The sequence below is a fragment of the Notolepis coatsorum genome (assembly GCF_963971535.1).
Source record: "Notolepis coatsorum genome assembly, chromosome: 2".
NCBI lineage: Eukaryota > Metazoa > Chordata > Actinopteri > Aulopiformes > Paralepididae > Notolepis > Notolepis coatsorum.
Genome location: NC_140166.1, coordinates 107,598,060 through 107,615,381, shown reverse-complemented (window position 1 = coordinate 107,615,381; position 17,322 = coordinate 107,598,060). Strand labels below are relative to the sequence as shown.

Sequence of the window (17,322 nt, the reverse complement as noted above, 5' to 3'; positions counted from 1 at the left end):
TATATAAATGCAGTCCATTTACCATTTCATTTATAAATGTCTTTTTTTTTATCCACTTGTTCTCCTTATTTTTAAAATGTTTCTCCCATCCCAATTTCGTGTTTCTAATTCTCCCCTCCCCTGTCTTGAACGTTGCTTGCATATACCTCCCACTGCTCGGCTGTAGGGAGGATAGAAGCCTTGCATCACGTGTCCCCTCCGGAACACGAGGAGGCAGCCTGTCACATCTTTTCACCTGCCAGCGCGGACTCTCATTGGCGAGGTGTAACGTGTGGGAGGCTCACACTACCCTTGCCATTTCCTGTCTCTGCTGTGCAGGCGTCCCCCAACCGACCTGTAGGAGTCGCTGGCCACAATGTCCAGATTACCACCCATCGACTTCCACCCACTAACTCTGCCAATGAGTTAGTATGACAGCCGGCCCAAGCTGGAGGCAATGCTGACACCCGGATTCGAGACCGGAGTCTCTTGCATTGGTGACGAGCGTAATCTCCGCTCCGCCACCCAGCCGCCTCATTTATAAATGTCTGTATATATTTCCTACCCTGGTCCCACTGCCGTGGATAATGTCCTCTGGTGTTTCACAGATCTGAATATGTGTCTATATATTTCTATATTTCTGTATTTTCCTACCCTGGTCCCACTGCCGTGGATAATGTCCTCTGGTGTTTCATAGATCTGACTCTCCATCTGGACGGTCTGTTTCTTTTCATGGCTCACTTTGACTCGCAGGATACGGAAGTGACTGCCTCCAAGATCCAACGCTATAAAGTCTCCTTTCTCTATGGAGAGAGAGAGAGAGAGAGAGAGAGAGAGAGAGAGACAAACAGACAGTGAGACAGACAGAGTGACAGACCAAGAGACAGAGTGACAGACCAATTAGGTCTAGGTATTACAGACAGTTCCAATAGAGCTGCTCGGGTCTACAGTAGGTATTACAGACAGTTCCAATAGAGTCAAGTCAAGTCAAGAGTTTTATTTGTCACGGCATACAAGTATACAATAAAAAATAGGGAAACAATGTCCAGGCACGCACTCCAGGTTTTTCCAAATTTATTGGCAGCCTGTAATCATGACGTTTCGGTGTGAACACACCTTCTTCAGAATGGCTTGCATGAAGCATGAAGGGTAAGTGACCCTAGTAAATACAAGTCAAACAGGAAGTGACAACCAAGTATACAATGAAATGCGGGGGGTCTTGCCCGCAATGATTGTGCATAATACAATAATAATAATATAATAAGAATCCAATAGAACGACATTGTTCAATAATACAAGTAATCAAAGTAGGGCATATCGGTATATGTACATGAGTTTTTACAGAGCATGGTAAGACATGCTAGGTCCTGTGATAGTGCAATACACTGTTAGCTACGGATGAGGCACAGGGTCTTTATCTACACTGCTATACAATGCTATATTATACAATCTCAAGTTATACTATACTATTTTTAAAGTGACCTTTCCTTTTGTAAAGTGACCATACGTGTGAGCGTGTGGAGCATGAGTGTGTGTGTGCTCATGTTAAAGTGGCTGCTAGTGTGTGAGCATGTACAGTGTGTGTGTTGTGTGTGTGCTCATGTGTGCTTGTGTGTGGAGAGTTCAGTGTTCAAGGCTCTGATGGCCTGGGGGAAGAAGCTAAGCCGAAGTCTCTCTGTCCTAGTTGCTGGTGTTCGCAAGCGTTTGCCTGACCACAGCAGCTTGAACAGGTGAGGGTCTTTCATTATTCTGCGGGCTCTGGATTTGCACCTCTTGTTATATAGGACCTGCAGGGGTGGTAGTGCAATACCCGTAGTACGCTCAGCTGAGCGCACCACTCTCTGTAGGGCCTTCTTGTCCTGTGCCGTGCTGTTTCCATACCAGGCAGTGATGTTTCCAGTCAAGATGCTCTCTACAGCTCCGGACTAGAAAGACTGCTCTGGTCTAGGTATTACAGACAGTTCCAATAGAGCTGCTCGGGTCTAGGTATTACAGACAGTTCCAATAGAGCTGCTCTGGTCTAGGTATTACAGACAGTTCCAATAGAGATGCTCGGGTCTAGGTATTACAGACAGTTCCAATAGAGCTGCTCGGGTCTAGGTATTACAGACAGTTCCAATAGAGCTGCTCGGGTCTAGGTATTACAGACAGTTCCAATAGAGCTGCTCGGGTCTAGGTATTACAGACAGTTCCAATAGAGCTGCTCGGGTCTAGGTATTACAGACAGTTCCAATAGGGGTTCAGGTTCAGGAGAGCAGTTTGACCTCTTTAACTCAACCAGCGCCAGACCCGATGATAGTCGGTTTTCATTGTTATTTCTTTTATTCGATATTTCCATTCATTACAGGCACACGGACATCGGGGTTAACATGGGGAATCATCCTGAGAATGCCAAAGTGCAATACCGGCCGCATCCACCCTGGTGGCAGTATCGAGCACCCTTTGAAATATTATATCTTGGCCTGTGCGTCGATCAAAAGTCTCCGGTCAGATTTCTATTGGTCGGGCAAGGGGGCGTTGTAACGGTCGGATTGAGAAGTGTGAATTGCTCCCGGTGCATGATGTGTGGCGGATTATGTTGGTGACACGATCGACACCAATACTGGGACTTGCGATCAGATAATTGGAATATTCTTTTTGGGGTACATCCTAGTGAAGGTAAGGGCTATATGATATCAATCCTGCGTTGATCTAAGCATGACTTCACTTCGATCACAATATATGTGTGTAACATTACTCCACAACGTGTGCCGTTGGTGAAGATCAAAGCATCAAAAAAAAAAAAAACCCCACCCTTTCCTGCATTCATGATGAAACATAATACCGATAATATAGATGTGATTTCGAAATAGTAGCGTGTACAGGCGAGAAACGGCAACGTGTTTAGTGAATTGCACGTATTGCTGCATAGCGTCGTTTTCTGGGATTAGACAGGATTACTCTAAAACTATACTCATATTCACCACGGTATAAAACGGGAATGTATGGATGAAAACATTATTTCTTTAACACATATTGAACGATAGATAGTCGATGTCAAATGGGCCATAGTATTGTATCCATAGCTATAATATATAATATAGTTATAGCCCTGCAAACACTGCCACGTATTCCTATATTTTAGAGCGTCGGCCTTTTAACAACACATCATCACGCATATCACTGTGGCGTCCATTGAGTTAATAAACGTTATCATGCTAACACCTTTCAGAAGTAACTCCTTTCTGATGGCACACAACTTGTTTGCCAATGAAGTTCTAATATTGGATGTACATTGATGTGTGATGTACATAATATGAAATGTATGGAGAGTAGGGGTGTAACGGTACACAAAAACCACGGTTCGGTACGTACCTCGGTTTTGAAGTCACGGTTCGGTACGGGTTTTCGGTACAGTGCGGGAAACTTTGGCTCTCCATGTTCCACTCAGGGGTGATGTAGTGTGCAGTAACGAATTGTACTTGTAGGGCTGTCAACGAATATTCTATTGAAATTAATAATCGAGAAATAATAAGAATTATATTAGATTGTGAACAAAACAGCCCCCGGTGGGCGGTCGTTAGTGGTTAACATACCGTTGTATTCGTTCGGTACACTACACAGCCTTTCGGTATGGTACGGTACACACTGAAATGGTTCTGTACGGATACGTGTACCTTTACACCCCTAATGGAGAGTGATATAGCCACCAACTTTCACCAAGGTTATGTACCGTATATAAAGAAAGTGTCCTTTCAGTTAAACAAACTGTGAGTCATATCGTTTACGAAGTTATTGTTTGCTTAGCAAACACTAGCTTACACAACAGGAAGCTATTCATAAACCTAATCAGCTGCTAACCAGGAAGAAACACAGGTCTATGAACCAAGGTTGTAATAGCTAACTATTAGAAGTAGTAGTTATGTAATATAAATATATTTAACTAACTAAATATTGTGTGCTTACAATACTAACTAAGATCAAATAAAAATATACAGAAAATGTATTTAGTTTTAGTTGCATAATGTTTATTGATACTGAGATGTCTCTAGGATGACTGAGTCAACTGCCTTCATAAAGGGGTGTGTTTGTATTACACAATACCTTCTGAACTTCTGAAATCACAGGACTGACTTGTAATAATAATAATAATAATAATAATAATAATAATAATAATAATAATAATAATAATAATAATAATAATAATAATAATAATAATAATAATAATAATAATAATAATAATAATAATAATAATAATAATAATAATAATAATAATAACAATAATAATAATAAAAATAAGAATAATAACTCAAACTAATAAAAACTAAACTAAAACTAAACATTTTCAAACGTACTAAATTACAAAACTGAAACTAGCAAACCCACTCTGGAAACTAACTGAAATTAAACTAAAGAAAAATAAGAACCCTGCTATGAACACAAACAAGGGCCATGCTTTATCAAAGACTGCTCTATGAAAAGGCAGGTGAATGGAGAGAGTGATGAATGGGTGGAGCTTCTCTTTGTTATGTTGTGAGCTAACAGGTATTTTCTTTGTTACGTTGTGAGCTAACATGTCTTTCCTTTATTATGTTGTGATTATGCTATACTTTCCATTCGGCCGACATTGAGTTGAATGGGATTAGCCATCTCCTCGTTTATGTAATTTAATCAGGTTATTACCTCGGATGTCAGAGTCATCTGCAATTTGTCAGATAGCTTGTATATTTTGCCTGCCTGCCTGCCTGCCTGCCTGCCTGCCTGCCTGCCTGCCTGCCTGCCTGCCTGCCTGCCTGCCTGCCTGCCTGCCTGCCTGCCTGCCTGCCTGCCTGCCTGCCTGCCTGCCTGCCTGCCTGCCTGCCTGCGTATGTGTGCCTGCGTGTGTGTGTGTGTGTGCTCTTCTGTTTAACTAGCACTTCTCCATTCAGTCCATTCGGGCTTCCTTCTCCTTCCTTCTTATCAGCTAATGATTGTCCAATCACCTCAGTAGCTTCAGGATCACCTAGCAATCACCTCAGTAGCTTCAGGACCTGGTCAAGAGCCTATCAGAGTAATTGCTTAATTTCCTGGTTAGTCACAAGGAAACTATAAAAGAAGGAAGGGTCATCACTAGGGATGTTCGATATTGGCTTTTTTCCCGATATCCGATATACCGATAGTCCAACTCTTAATGTCCGATAGCGATATCAACCGATAGCGATATATGCAGGGTTTCCCCCCCAAAAAAACTGAATAATATCAGGTAATTAACATTACATATCTCTTGGAATTAACACAACATTATGCATACTTTTGACAATAAATAAAATAAGAATTTGTTCTTACTTGCTTGCCTGGGTAAATAAAGGTTAAATAAATGAAAAAAAAAAAGAGACGATACTGATAATTTCCGATATTACATTTAATGCCAATATCGGCCGATAATATCGGTAGGCCGATAATATCGGACATCCCTAGTCATCACGTCAGAATACCAGTGTATGATGCTCTGCTTGGTGCCAGTTCTATTGAAGCCTATGGGAGATGCATGGAGAAGCAAAATATACAAGCTATCTGACAAATTGCCGATGACCCTGACATCCGGGGTAATAACCTGATTAAATGACATAAAGGTCATAAACGAGGAGATGGCTGATCCCATTCAACTCAATGTCGGCCGAATTGAAAGTTTCCACACTTGGCACCAATTTACACAGTGACGTGAGCCTCCCTTTTTTTATAGTACCCTTGGTTAGACACAAAGATTATTATCTAGACATTGATAACGTTTCCTTGACAACAATGTGCAAATTCAGCAGCTGACAGCACAGTGCTGGGACCCGATTCTATTAAAGATTTGTACTCACTGATATCTGAATTAGTGCTCATAAATTACACTAAGGAGCAACAAAGATCCTTGTTTGAGAATGATCTGAGAAGCCATTGAGCCCCTAAAATTCTAGGAGACATAAAAACATTCACACTGAGGTTTCTTTGAGATTTCACTTCAATCTCTATTACGTTGGTATGAAACATTTATTTTGGAAATAATGTCTTGTTTTACTCACGTCAGTTTGACAGTTGGACACTAGCGAGACACACTAGTGGTCTCAACAGAAGCATTGCTGACATTTACAAAAACAGGACCATTTCTAAATATAACAAATGCAATATCTACAGGTTACAATACCTGCATTTGCTCCATCAGGCCTAAAACTAAGCTACATATGCCTAGAACAAAGTTGCATCTGCCTAGAATGCTTCCTAGATCGAAGCTACATCTGCCTAGAGCGAAGCTACATCTGCGTAGAAGCCTGTTTAGAGCAAAGCTACATCTGCTGAGAGCAAAGCTACATCTGCAGAGAGCAAAGCTACATCTGCTGAGAGCAAAGCTACATCTGCAGAGAGCAAAGCTACATCTGCAGAGAGCAAAGCTACATCTGCAGAGAGCAAAGCTACATCTGCAGAGAGCACTGCCTAGAGCAGTGGTTCTCAACCTTTTTACACCAAATACCACCTGAGAACGTAGCTGGCTCTCCAAGTACCACCATATGACCGACGTTAAAATACAGTCTATTCAGCTATGCACAGTTCACGCAGGAGGCAAATGTATTCCTAATAACATTATTTATTGTTAACTTTTGTCAGACACAGCCACAATGTAAGGGGTAGCACTAGAACTAGCAAACTCTTCCACACAATTCTCATACAATGCAAGAGGCATTGAGAACATAATAACTAACATTCTCACATAGCAAGTGAGAAAATTAAGAACAACTGTATTTCAGCAAATGTACTTAATTCAAACACACACTTTTTCATGTAATCCTCGACCGCGAGGATTCCGGTTACAACATCTGTACCACATGACATAATTTTGACCCAGAAATCAAGAGAGTCAGTGAAAACGTAACTTTTGAACGGCAAGGTAAGATATATTTCAGTTTGTCTATAAAAGACACTTTACTTTTTAATCTCTCTCTCTCTCTCTCTCTCTCTCTCTCTCTCTCTCTCTCTCTCTCTCTCTCTCTCTCTCTCTCTCTCTCTCTCTCTCTCTCTCTCTCTCTCTCTCTCTCGTGTTCTCAATAGTGACTCAGTATTAGCAGAGTTTATAGGAAAAGGGAAATTTTGTCTGGGCTCTGCTGAGAAGTCATGGGTCAAATAGAAAGTGTGGGGGTGACTAGAGAAGATAGGGAAGTTGGTGAGTGGTGACTATTCCCATTTTCAGAATTTGAGGGTTCATTGGAATCTGATGATTCAGAATTCAATGAGGCAGAGAATGCTCTGATTCAGACTGACATCACATCTATATTCTGTATATGCTGTTCCAACTCTTTGTTGAGGCTTTATTGAATTAAATATTTGAATACAATGTTTTTATTGCTGCACCATTTCATCCAATAGAAAAAACATGTTATCTTCACTAGAATTGAAAATAAAGTTGAAATCTGTGCTAGTAGTGATTTACATTTACATTTACATTTAGTCATTTAGCTGACGCTTTTATCCAAAGCGACTTACAAGTTCTGTATGACAAGTCATCAGGAAGGGTACAACTCTATCAGCTGAGTAACAATGTTCATCAACGGGGCGGTCAGGTAGCGTAGCGGAGATTGTGCTCGTCACCAATGCAAGAGGCTGCGGTCTCGACTCCCGGAGAGTCAGCATTGCCTTGGCTTGGGCTGATCGCTATACTAACTCGTTTGGCTGAGTTAGGGGGAGGGAAGCCGTGGGTGGGTCCTGGGCGTTGTGGACAGCGACCCATACAGTTCGGTTGGGGCGCCTGCACAGCGAGGGTAGGATCTGGAGAAAGGTAGTGTGACCTTCCACACGTTACACTCTCCCGGTGAGAATCTGCGCTGCCAGGCTGGCTGCCGGCTGGCTGCCGGCTGGCTGCCGGCTGGCTGCACATGTGTCGGAGGAAAACATGTGACAGTCTCCGGCCTCCCGGACCAACAGTAGGGGGGGGGGGTGCGCAACAACCAGGAAGGGGGTTGGGAATTGGCATAACGACTAACAGTGGGATGGGAGAAAAATCGGAAAAAGGAAGGGGGAAAAGATAATAGGAACACATTTTTTTTTTCATCAACGTGTTACAGTGTAGGTTAGTTTATTAGGACAAGTGCATGACGGTTAAATATTTTCAATATATCAAATGCAAAGTAGATTTTTCTGGGGGGGATTATTACAGGCTAGCATGTGTCAATGATTAGCAACAACACTGATTTTGATGGATTTTTTATTTTTGTAATGTCAGATTACAAGACAACTCTTTTCAGAAAAGTGGGAGTATTTCATTTTGTATCTGACATTAGAAAAAAATCTAAAAATTTAAATGGTTATGATCAGGGCTGAAGTTGAATAAAAGATTTATGACTGTTTAGTCTGCATTACTGTCTGTCACAGTGATCTCCTGGTTGTTCCCCACTTAGGTTATCTAACTATCGCGCCGCCGCAACTAGAAACACTGGCCTGGCCTGCTTCTAAGTTATATTATCGTATAGCTTACGCTCTGCTCGTAGTGGAACCTTATCCCTTTCAATCTAATTCTGAATAAAATGTCTCCACATGTACACACCCATCCGCCTGGCCACACCCACATACACTCCTCTACATAAGTGGGGACGTGGCCATACTAACAGCTCCTTCCCTATTTTTACCACCGACAAGTGTCTGTATACACCACTTGAGTTTAGTGCCGAAATAGTTTTAGTCGCCAATTTACGACATAATGCTTGCACCTTCGGAGGGTTTGGACGCTCACAACGTCACCCTTCACCAGCGTTTCTCCATTGCCGCGTCCTCCGTGCGTCGTGGCGTCTCTGACTCCGCGGTCGTGGCAGTTGGATAGGCCCGGGCGGCCCCCGGTGGTGAGTTTGCCTCTCCGAGGGGCCGTTGAGCCTCCATCTCCCGTGAGATGGCCTGGTCCCGGCCCTGGTTCCCCCGCCAGTGGACAGTCGGCCGACAGGCCGACAGCTCCTCTGGTGGCTGGGGATTTGCGACGCAGACTCTTCGCCTCTGCTCGCTCTCGTCGTAGGGCGGCGAGCTGCAGGGGCGAACGGCCAGGCTTTGAGGTTCTGCTGGAGCCGGACGAGAGTTCTCTTGCCTTGTCGCCATTTCCGATGGAGACTGAGGATCATATGGAGGGGGCGAGAGCTCTCTTGTTCGATGCCCCAGTGGAGACGTATCATTCTCCCCCTCGGGGTGTGGCAGGGAGTGTTGCGTCTCCTTGGGATCCCTTTTTCTCCGGTGTTGTGTTAGAACCTCCGACCCTGAGACAAGATGCCCAGCTATCTGCCGCGTCGGATGGTGGCGCCCGTGGCAGCATCCCGTACGTGAGGGACGCGAGTGACGTGGAGGGAGGTACGCAAGGGGAGTTGCTTGCCTTGTTCCCCGAGCTCATGGCGGCAGCCGCTAATGGCGCTAATTCCTGATGACATGATAGGTCATCTCTGGCAACGTCGTCCTGTGAGAGAGACGGGCATTGTCTGCCCATTCTTCCCATCAATGGAGGCCTACGTGAAACAGGGACAGGTAATCTCCCGCATCACTGGCCTTACCCCCGCCTACGTGCCAGTCACGCGGGTGGCGGGTTTGGTCCAGGGGCTAAAGGACGGGGTGCCTCGGCTTGATAGCCCGATGGCATCCATACTTTGTCCCGAAATGGTGTGGGAGCCGTTGCGTAAGCCGGTTCCCAAAGGGAAATTGGCTAGGCAGATGGCTAATTGGAGTGACCAGGTATACATCGCCGCGACTCAGAGCCTAGCTGCGACTTCCAACATCGCGCAGCTAGCGTGCTACATGTCGGGGATGATGGCGGGCGGGTTGGTATTGGATGACCATCAGCAATATCTTCACGCTCAGGTGGCTGGAGCCATCCTGCACCTTACCCAGCTGCAGGCGATAGCCGCCGGGAAGGAGCACGCCCTGGCCACTCTATCCCAGCGCCACCTTTGGCTGGAGCAGGCGCGGGTGCCGGAACAGAAGAGGATTCCCCTGCTCACAGCCCCCCTCTCCGATGCTGGGCTATTCGGGTCGGCCATGCAGCAGATGACGGCAGCCTGCAGAGAGATGGAGCAGGAGCGCTCTGTGCTCCAACCCCATTTCCCCCGACCCGATGCCACCGGTGATGGCCGGAAAAAGCAACGGCGGCAGAGGAACGCGACCGTTGCCTCCGCCACCACCGTCGCCGCTACTGGACCTTCGGCGAAGAAGGCCAGGAGTGGAGGGAGTGCCTCGTCCGCCGCAGCCAGCCGCACCACGCCCGGAGGTAACGGTAGGGATCGACGTGTCCAGGCTTCCCAGAACCGTTCCTCCGGGTCGGCTCCCCGTGGGGGCAACACCATGCTACACGCGGCAGGCACCGCTAGTGACTCCCCTGTTTACCCCTGTCCCCTTCCCCTTCCCCTCCCCAACATATAATTTTTGTTACTAAATAAAAGGTCCCTCCTGGTGAGGGACTGTTTTTTGTTACAAACTATGTGTTTATTCACTATATATTGGGGATGCGATGTATAAACCCTCTATCTGTGGGGTTGTGTGTTTGCTTAGAGAGTAGGACAGTTTTCTTGTAAATTGTTTTGGTCGCTATATATATGTGTACTTAGCAAGGCCTGTGGCTAGCACTCGGTCGAAAGACTTGTCTTCCCTCATCATGAAGAAGACTGTGTTCTTCTTGCAGTAGTAAGAGTGAACTTTACCTTTTTTATCTGAGGGGGTTGTGTGTATTCTGTTACGTTTGGGAAACATGGCATCGAGTCCACAACCAGGTTAGAGTGTTAGCCTACAGAAGTAATCATATATGTAGCTTGTATCGAGGTCTTTGATCCTCTCTTTAAACGTCTGTGTTTTCTCTTTACTTGGTGAAGTACATAAACACGGGTGACGTGTTCGCACATGAGCCTAAAGCCTTGTATATGAAAACCCGTTCGCAAACGAGTTTATCGTCTGTGGCTGGCGTGCAGATGGTTGAGCTTATCCTAGTGGATATACGCTTTTTCATGTAGCATGCTAGGTAAACTGGTATCATCGCTGCTTGTTTGTTTTCATCCTATCCGGGGTATGGGGTCACAAGGGGGTGAACTGATAAACCCTGCCCCCCTTTTTTCTGACTGGCCAGGGGGTTGGACCTCCTGTTCTTCGGTCTTCCTGTCACGCTGTTGGGGCAGCGCGTCACAGGGTAGGGAGAGGGGGGGGGGGGGGGGGGGTTCCCTGGTCCCACGCCATATTTGGGCAGGTGGGTCACGGAATTCCCCCTGCCATAGAATACGTCACTGGGCGCGTTTCTATTGGTCGTGAGGCTTCCGTGAGTTATTTTCAGGCTCCATGTTGTGGACCGCTGTTATTGTCAAGATTGAGTTATGCGGTGTGTGGAAACTTTGTTTTCTGCTCTGCGCTCTATTGCATATGTATTGAGCTTTTGGTTACGTAGCTCAATGTTACATATATCTTTTCAATTATTTACTCACGTGGGAGGTCTCTCTGGGGGTTCCCTGTCTCCTCTCTTTTATACAGAGCAGGGTTGACAGGGGTGTTTTCCCTCAGACGCGTCATATGGGACCCATATCTGTGTCTCTTGGCCAGCTTCCTGCCGCTCGTCCAAGGCGGCATGGCGGGAACGTTATCTGGGTTCTTGTTAGAATTACCATTGATGTGTTTTGGGTCTCGACGTGTACATAGTGCTGGCCCTGGGTGCTTCTGTGTGGAACCACGCATGGGCTGGCGCGCCTTGGTTGCTCATCATGGAAACAGCGTTTTTTATGGAGCAACTAGGATGGAGATTTGATCTCTTCCGAGCGCCAGTGTACTAGGTTAGTCTCGACGAATTCTCGTTCATCTCTGGGGAGAGATGACGGAATAGATCAAAGCATTGGCGGAGGGGTCTCACGCCCATGGGGTGGGCCACCGGGCGCGGTGCATTCATGTTCTGACCGTCTTGGTGGCGCCCTCTGTGATGTTTTAGATCGACACGCGTACCTACCCCCTTCTTAGGACTGGGGATGGTGGCGTGATTAGGACACAGGACTGGTTCTGGTCGCACCGGACCAGGTCAGTTAACCCGTTGTCCGCCGGGGCGCAGATCTGCTGTTCTGGTACCCTGAATGACTTTGTGCTTTTTCGGGGGGGAAATGCCGGGTTGGCCCGGGCGTCGCAGGGTTTGATGTTATGGAGGTGTGTTCATGGTTATGTCACTCCGTGTTATCCTTCACTGTTGCTTGGTCCATATTGTGTTGTACCTTGCGCTGTGCTAAGGAGCCTGGTCCTTCTCCATTCTTTTTCGCCCTTCTCTTCCCCTGCTTGGCGGGGCTTGGAGGGGGCTGTCGAGGTGGTTCTATTGTATCCCTCTGGCATCCCTGTGTACGTCCCGGTCCGCCAGGCCCAGGTCCGGACTCGTTCTCGTCGACCTGTTGGCCTGGGTTAACCCCTTCTTGGAAACTGAAACGCTTGTACTGCTGTATAGCCGGTGTATACGCGCAGTTGTGTTTTGGAGTTTTTTCTTGGGGGGGTTAAGGGAACAACCGCCTCCTGTTAAACCAAACATAGGGAGGTGGTTGGTTCCCCGGTGTGTTGATAGCGGAGTAAACTCTCGGGTTAGGCCGGGCTTGACCCCGTCTGCCTGCGAGTGTGCCCCCGCACTTTTTATGACGTCTGCTAATCATGTCAGCCTTCTCTGCCTCTGCCTCTCTAGGGGGTCAGGTTTTTGTGGAGGCTGCGACATGGTGCACAGCATACCGAATGCCCCTTCCACCGTGGTGCTGTTCTCAGTAGACCCCTTAGGCGCCTGTCTAGTCCTTAGTGCTCCGGGCACAGGTCGAGTTACGCTTTTGACCTGTTGCCAGGATTGAGGGATCAACCTCTTTGGGGGTTGTCTCCCTGGTGCGCCGCCTGGCCCCACAGTGTTGTGGGGGTGTAGCCTCTGTGGAGTGCTTCAGGGCGGCGTGCTGTAGGGGGAAGGGCCTGCTCTTGGATTGGGCCCTGTCCGATAGGCTTGAGATGTGGGGGGTGGTGTCACTAGTGACCGTCTGGTGGGGTCTCGATGCTGCGGCATTGTTGGCCTCACCAGGCCCCCTTTCCGGGGGGTCCTGACCCTCAGGCTGTTCCTGGGGCTGGGTCCTCCTTCGTGATCCGCTGCTACAGCCTTGCCACGGGGTTGGGTTCTTGACCTTGAGCCTGTGATGTTAGGGACTGTAACAGGGCTTTTTTTCTTCCCGTTCGTTCCCTAGTGGCATGTGGGATGTGCGCCTGTGTAGTCGCGGGTTCTTCTGTGTGAAGGTAAGTCCCACGATCTGCTCACCCTGTGCGTTTGAGTTGCTAAACCCTCTTCGCACAGTCGGATCCAATTCCCTCCCGTCCCCCTCTAGGGGGGTCCGGGGGCTCGGGTCCTCCCCGGTTCTGATGGTTGTGGGGGCCTCAGCGGGTACATTTGTCGAGCTGCTTAGATCAAAGTTACATCTGCCTAAAGCACTGCCTAGAGCAAAGATACATCTGCCTAAAGCACTGCCTAGAGCAAAGCTACATCTGCCTAAAGCGCTGCCTAGAGCAAAGCTACATCTGCCTAAAGCGCTGCCTAGAGCAAAGCTACATCTGCCTAGAGCAAAGCTGCGTCTGCCTAAAGCACTAACTACAGCAAAGCTACATCTGCCTGAAGCGCTGCCTAGAGCAAAGCTACATCTGCAGAGAGCGAAGCTACAAGGAATGTGAATCACTACCCACTTTCAAAAAACACTCTGAAAGAACACCTACGGGAGACTGCAATTCGAAACTGGCCCCTACAAATGTCCTAACCCAGTTGAACAGTAAATGACCAAGTATGGCTTTGTCAGTATTCCAATGTACAGTGTACAGTGCCCCCCCCCCCCCCCCCCCCCCCCCCCCCCACCTCCAATGTACAGTTTCTACGTCAAATGTATATACACTCTTTTCTGGACACTTTTTGTACCACAAACAGTACTGTATTTGCAAATCTGGTATGTCATAAATGTATAGATGTAGCAGTACTGTCTATCTGTATGTCGTGTATGTCATATATGTTACGATGAATTGAAAATGGGGGACCCTGATGTAAACAAGACGAAAGTCTTTCTCTGATCTGCATCCCCTTAACAATTGTATGTATTGAGCTGTACTGTACTGTACCCATTCTGCAATCTGTTAATACAATTTTCAATCAATCAATCAATCTCCCTTAAGCGCTGCCTAGAGCAAAGCTACATCTGCCTAGAGCAAAGCTACATCTGCCTAAAGCACTAACTAGAGCAAAGCTACATCTGCCTAAAGCACTAACTAGAGCAAAGCTACATCGGCATAAAGCACTAACTAGAGCAAAGCTACATCTGCCTAAAGCACTAACTAGAGCAAAGCTACATCTGCCTAAAGCGCTGCCTAGAGCAAAGCTACATCTGCCTAAAGCACTAACTAGAGCAAAGCTACATCTGCCTAAAGCGCTGCCTAGAGCAAAGCTACATCTGCCTAAAGCGCTGCCTAGAGCAAAGCTACATCTGCCTAAAGCACTGCCTAGAGAAAAGCTACATCTGCCTAAAGCGCTGCCTAGAGCAAACCGACATCTGCCTAGAGCAAAACTACATCTGCAGAGCACTGCCTAGAGCAAAGCTACAATTGTTATCTGCCTAGAGCAAAGCTACATATCCATAGAGCACTGCCAAGAACAATGCCTAGAGCAAAGCTACATCTGTTCACCTCCATTTGCATCTTTTGCTTGACTTTAAATGCATTTGTGCTGCTTCAAGATGTTGTTTCACATTGTATTTGAAGATTTGAACATTCAATGTGAATAAAGTGTTTGTTATGCTGTCACAGCTGGAAACTGTACTGCTTCTTATCTGTCTATTAAGATCATAATGACTTTGTGACGACCCTGCATATAATAGTAATGGAGATAAGAGGAGATCAGCTCTGGGGACTTAAAGGGATTGTTCTGATTTTTGGTGTGTGTGTGTGTGTGTGTGTGTGTGTGTGTGTGTGTGTGTGTGTGTGTGTGTGTGTGTGTGTGTGTGTGTGTGTGTGTGTGTGTGTGTGTGTGTGTGTGTGTGTGTGTGTGTGTGTGTGTGTGTGTGTGTTCTGGACTGGCAATGGGAGTTGGCAGGCCTTTGTGGAAAGGGGGTATAACAAAAAGGCACATACATTCTAAACTGCTTCACGTAACACGGCCACACTTTGTGCAAAGCAAAACTTTGGGGCAAATCTTTAATATCTTTAAATAATATTCATAAAAAGAAATATATTTGAAATAAAATAAAACGTTTTAAATAATAATCATGAAAATTGTGAAATTGTGATATTTCCTCAGACAATAATCGTACCGTCAAAATCTCAAATTGTGACATCCCTACACAGGAGTCTAGTGACTCTAGTTAATAATGCGTCGGACCTCTGGGACTGGGTGTCGTTACCACAGCAACAGGATTACAGCTAATCTCTGATGGGATGACAGAAGGCAGTGTGTGTGTGTGTGCGTGTGTGTGTGTGCATACTTTCAACATGGTTGCGTGTGTGTGTATACATGCCATTGTGTGTCTATTTGTACTTGCATGTGACAACATTAAGCGTGTGTGTGTGTGTGTATGGATCCGCCCATGTGTGTTTGCATTTGCACGTTATTGTCTCCGTGTGCATGCATGCATGTGTATGTGTGTGTGTGTGTGTGTGTGTGTGTGTGTGTGTGTGTGTGTGTGTGTGTGTGTGTGTGTGTGTGTGTGTGTGTGTGTGTATGTGGTAGCAGGGATGATACAGCTTAGAAAGGCTGATGACACAATGAGAATCCTGTCAGATCATTCTGTTAGTAGAGCAGTTATTCTCTTTGTCTCTTTCTCTGTCTGTCTCTGTCTGTCTCTGTCTGTCTGTCTGTCTCTCTCTCTCTCTCTCTCTCTCTCTCTCTCTCTCTCTCTCTCTCTCTCTCTCTCTCTCTCTCTCTCTCTCTCTCTCTCTCTCTCTCTCTCTCTCTGTGTGTAGCACTTGTATCACTAACAGTAACAGCTGTTCACTTTGTCGCTTGTCCAGTTCAGCCCCGTGGACAGCAGCATTGCCCCTTGAAAACGTCTCTCATGAGTCCCATTGTTTGTGTGTGAATGAGACGTAGCCACTGTTAACACATTGAGTGCCAGCCATGAGAAATCTCGTTATTTCATGCCATGCGTTGAGTGCCAGGGACGAGAAATCTCGTCATTGAATCGTTATTGCTTTAATTAGCCATATCCATTAATTGTTCATCAATCTAGCCTCACGTTACCATTGGGACTGTCTATGAGCTCGAACAGGGACAATACCGCCCCCTATCGTCTCCCGGATGGTAATGCACCCATTGGATTGGACTCAATGAAATTATATGAGAAAAAAAATCCGGATTCCACATTTTACTTCTCAGGCATGTAACCCGAGCCGATCAGATTAATTGTGGACCCTCAGAACAGTGTGGAATATGTGTTTCGAGTACCTAACGTTTAGGGATGCTCGATATTGGCTTTTTTACCGATACCGATATTCCGATATTGTCCAACTCTTAATTTCCGATACCGATATCAACCGATATCAACCGATACCGATATATGCAGGGTTCCCCCCCCCCAAAAAACGGAATAATTTCAGGTAACTAATAATTTCACTGGATATATATATAACAAATACTGTTATTGTTTTTTTCTTTTTTTAAACCGATACCGATATTTTCCGATATCACATTTTACTGCCGATATCGGCCGATAATATCGGTAGGCCGATAATATCGGACATCCCTACTAACGTTGGATCAATAAACGCAATCGATATTTGGAATGGCAATCAGGAATTGGAATAATCTTTTTGCAGAACATCTGATGTGAGGTAAGGAATCTATGTTACCAGTCTTGGGGTAATCAGATGTATTTTTCACATATATCTCAACGTGTCTGTGTGTGTGTGTGTGTGCGTGTATGACGTTAGCGCTGACCAGGAAATAGATCGATTTTTCAGCCCGCTTCTCTAGCGTGAATAAGTACACATATACTATCGATATTCTAGCGTTTATTTGAAAACTATTCATAAATAGGCCGAAAAATGACAACGTGTTTTGTGTATTCCACTAAATAGCTATTATCACAGAATTTTCTTTTTTTCTGGAAATTTTCAAAAACTTTTTCTAAACGGTATAAAACGGAAATGTACCGATGTAAAAACTCCCAGCGCCGCCAAGCAGGAGAAGAGAGTTTGCTTGTTGACTGCAAGCAATACGGGCGTATTAGACACATAATATAGAATATAGAAATAGCTCCGTGAAAATCATGAAACATCGGAAAATCAATCTCAAATGGCTGGCATTCAAGTGATAAATAGTGCGCCCCCTGCTGGCACTCAAAGTGTTAATGAGCAGAGAGGAGACTTTCTGTAAAAATG

General features: G+C 45.9%; 1 protein-coding gene across 1 annotated transcript in view; it reads right to left on the bottom strand.

Annotated features, from left to right (window-relative positions):
- Nucleotides 1–17,322, bottom strand: part of LOC311223483 (hexokinase-1-like) — a gene marked incomplete at its 5' end in the record, with an annotated part of 122,586 nt that overhangs the window by 93,036 nt on the left and 12,228 nt on the right. The window contains one exon of the mRNA XM_084308268.1: nucleotides 634–782. Within this exon, the coding sequence (XP_084164394.1) occupies nucleotides 634–782 (149 nt within the window). The remainder of the gene's footprint in view (nucleotides 1–633; nucleotides 783–17,322) is intronic.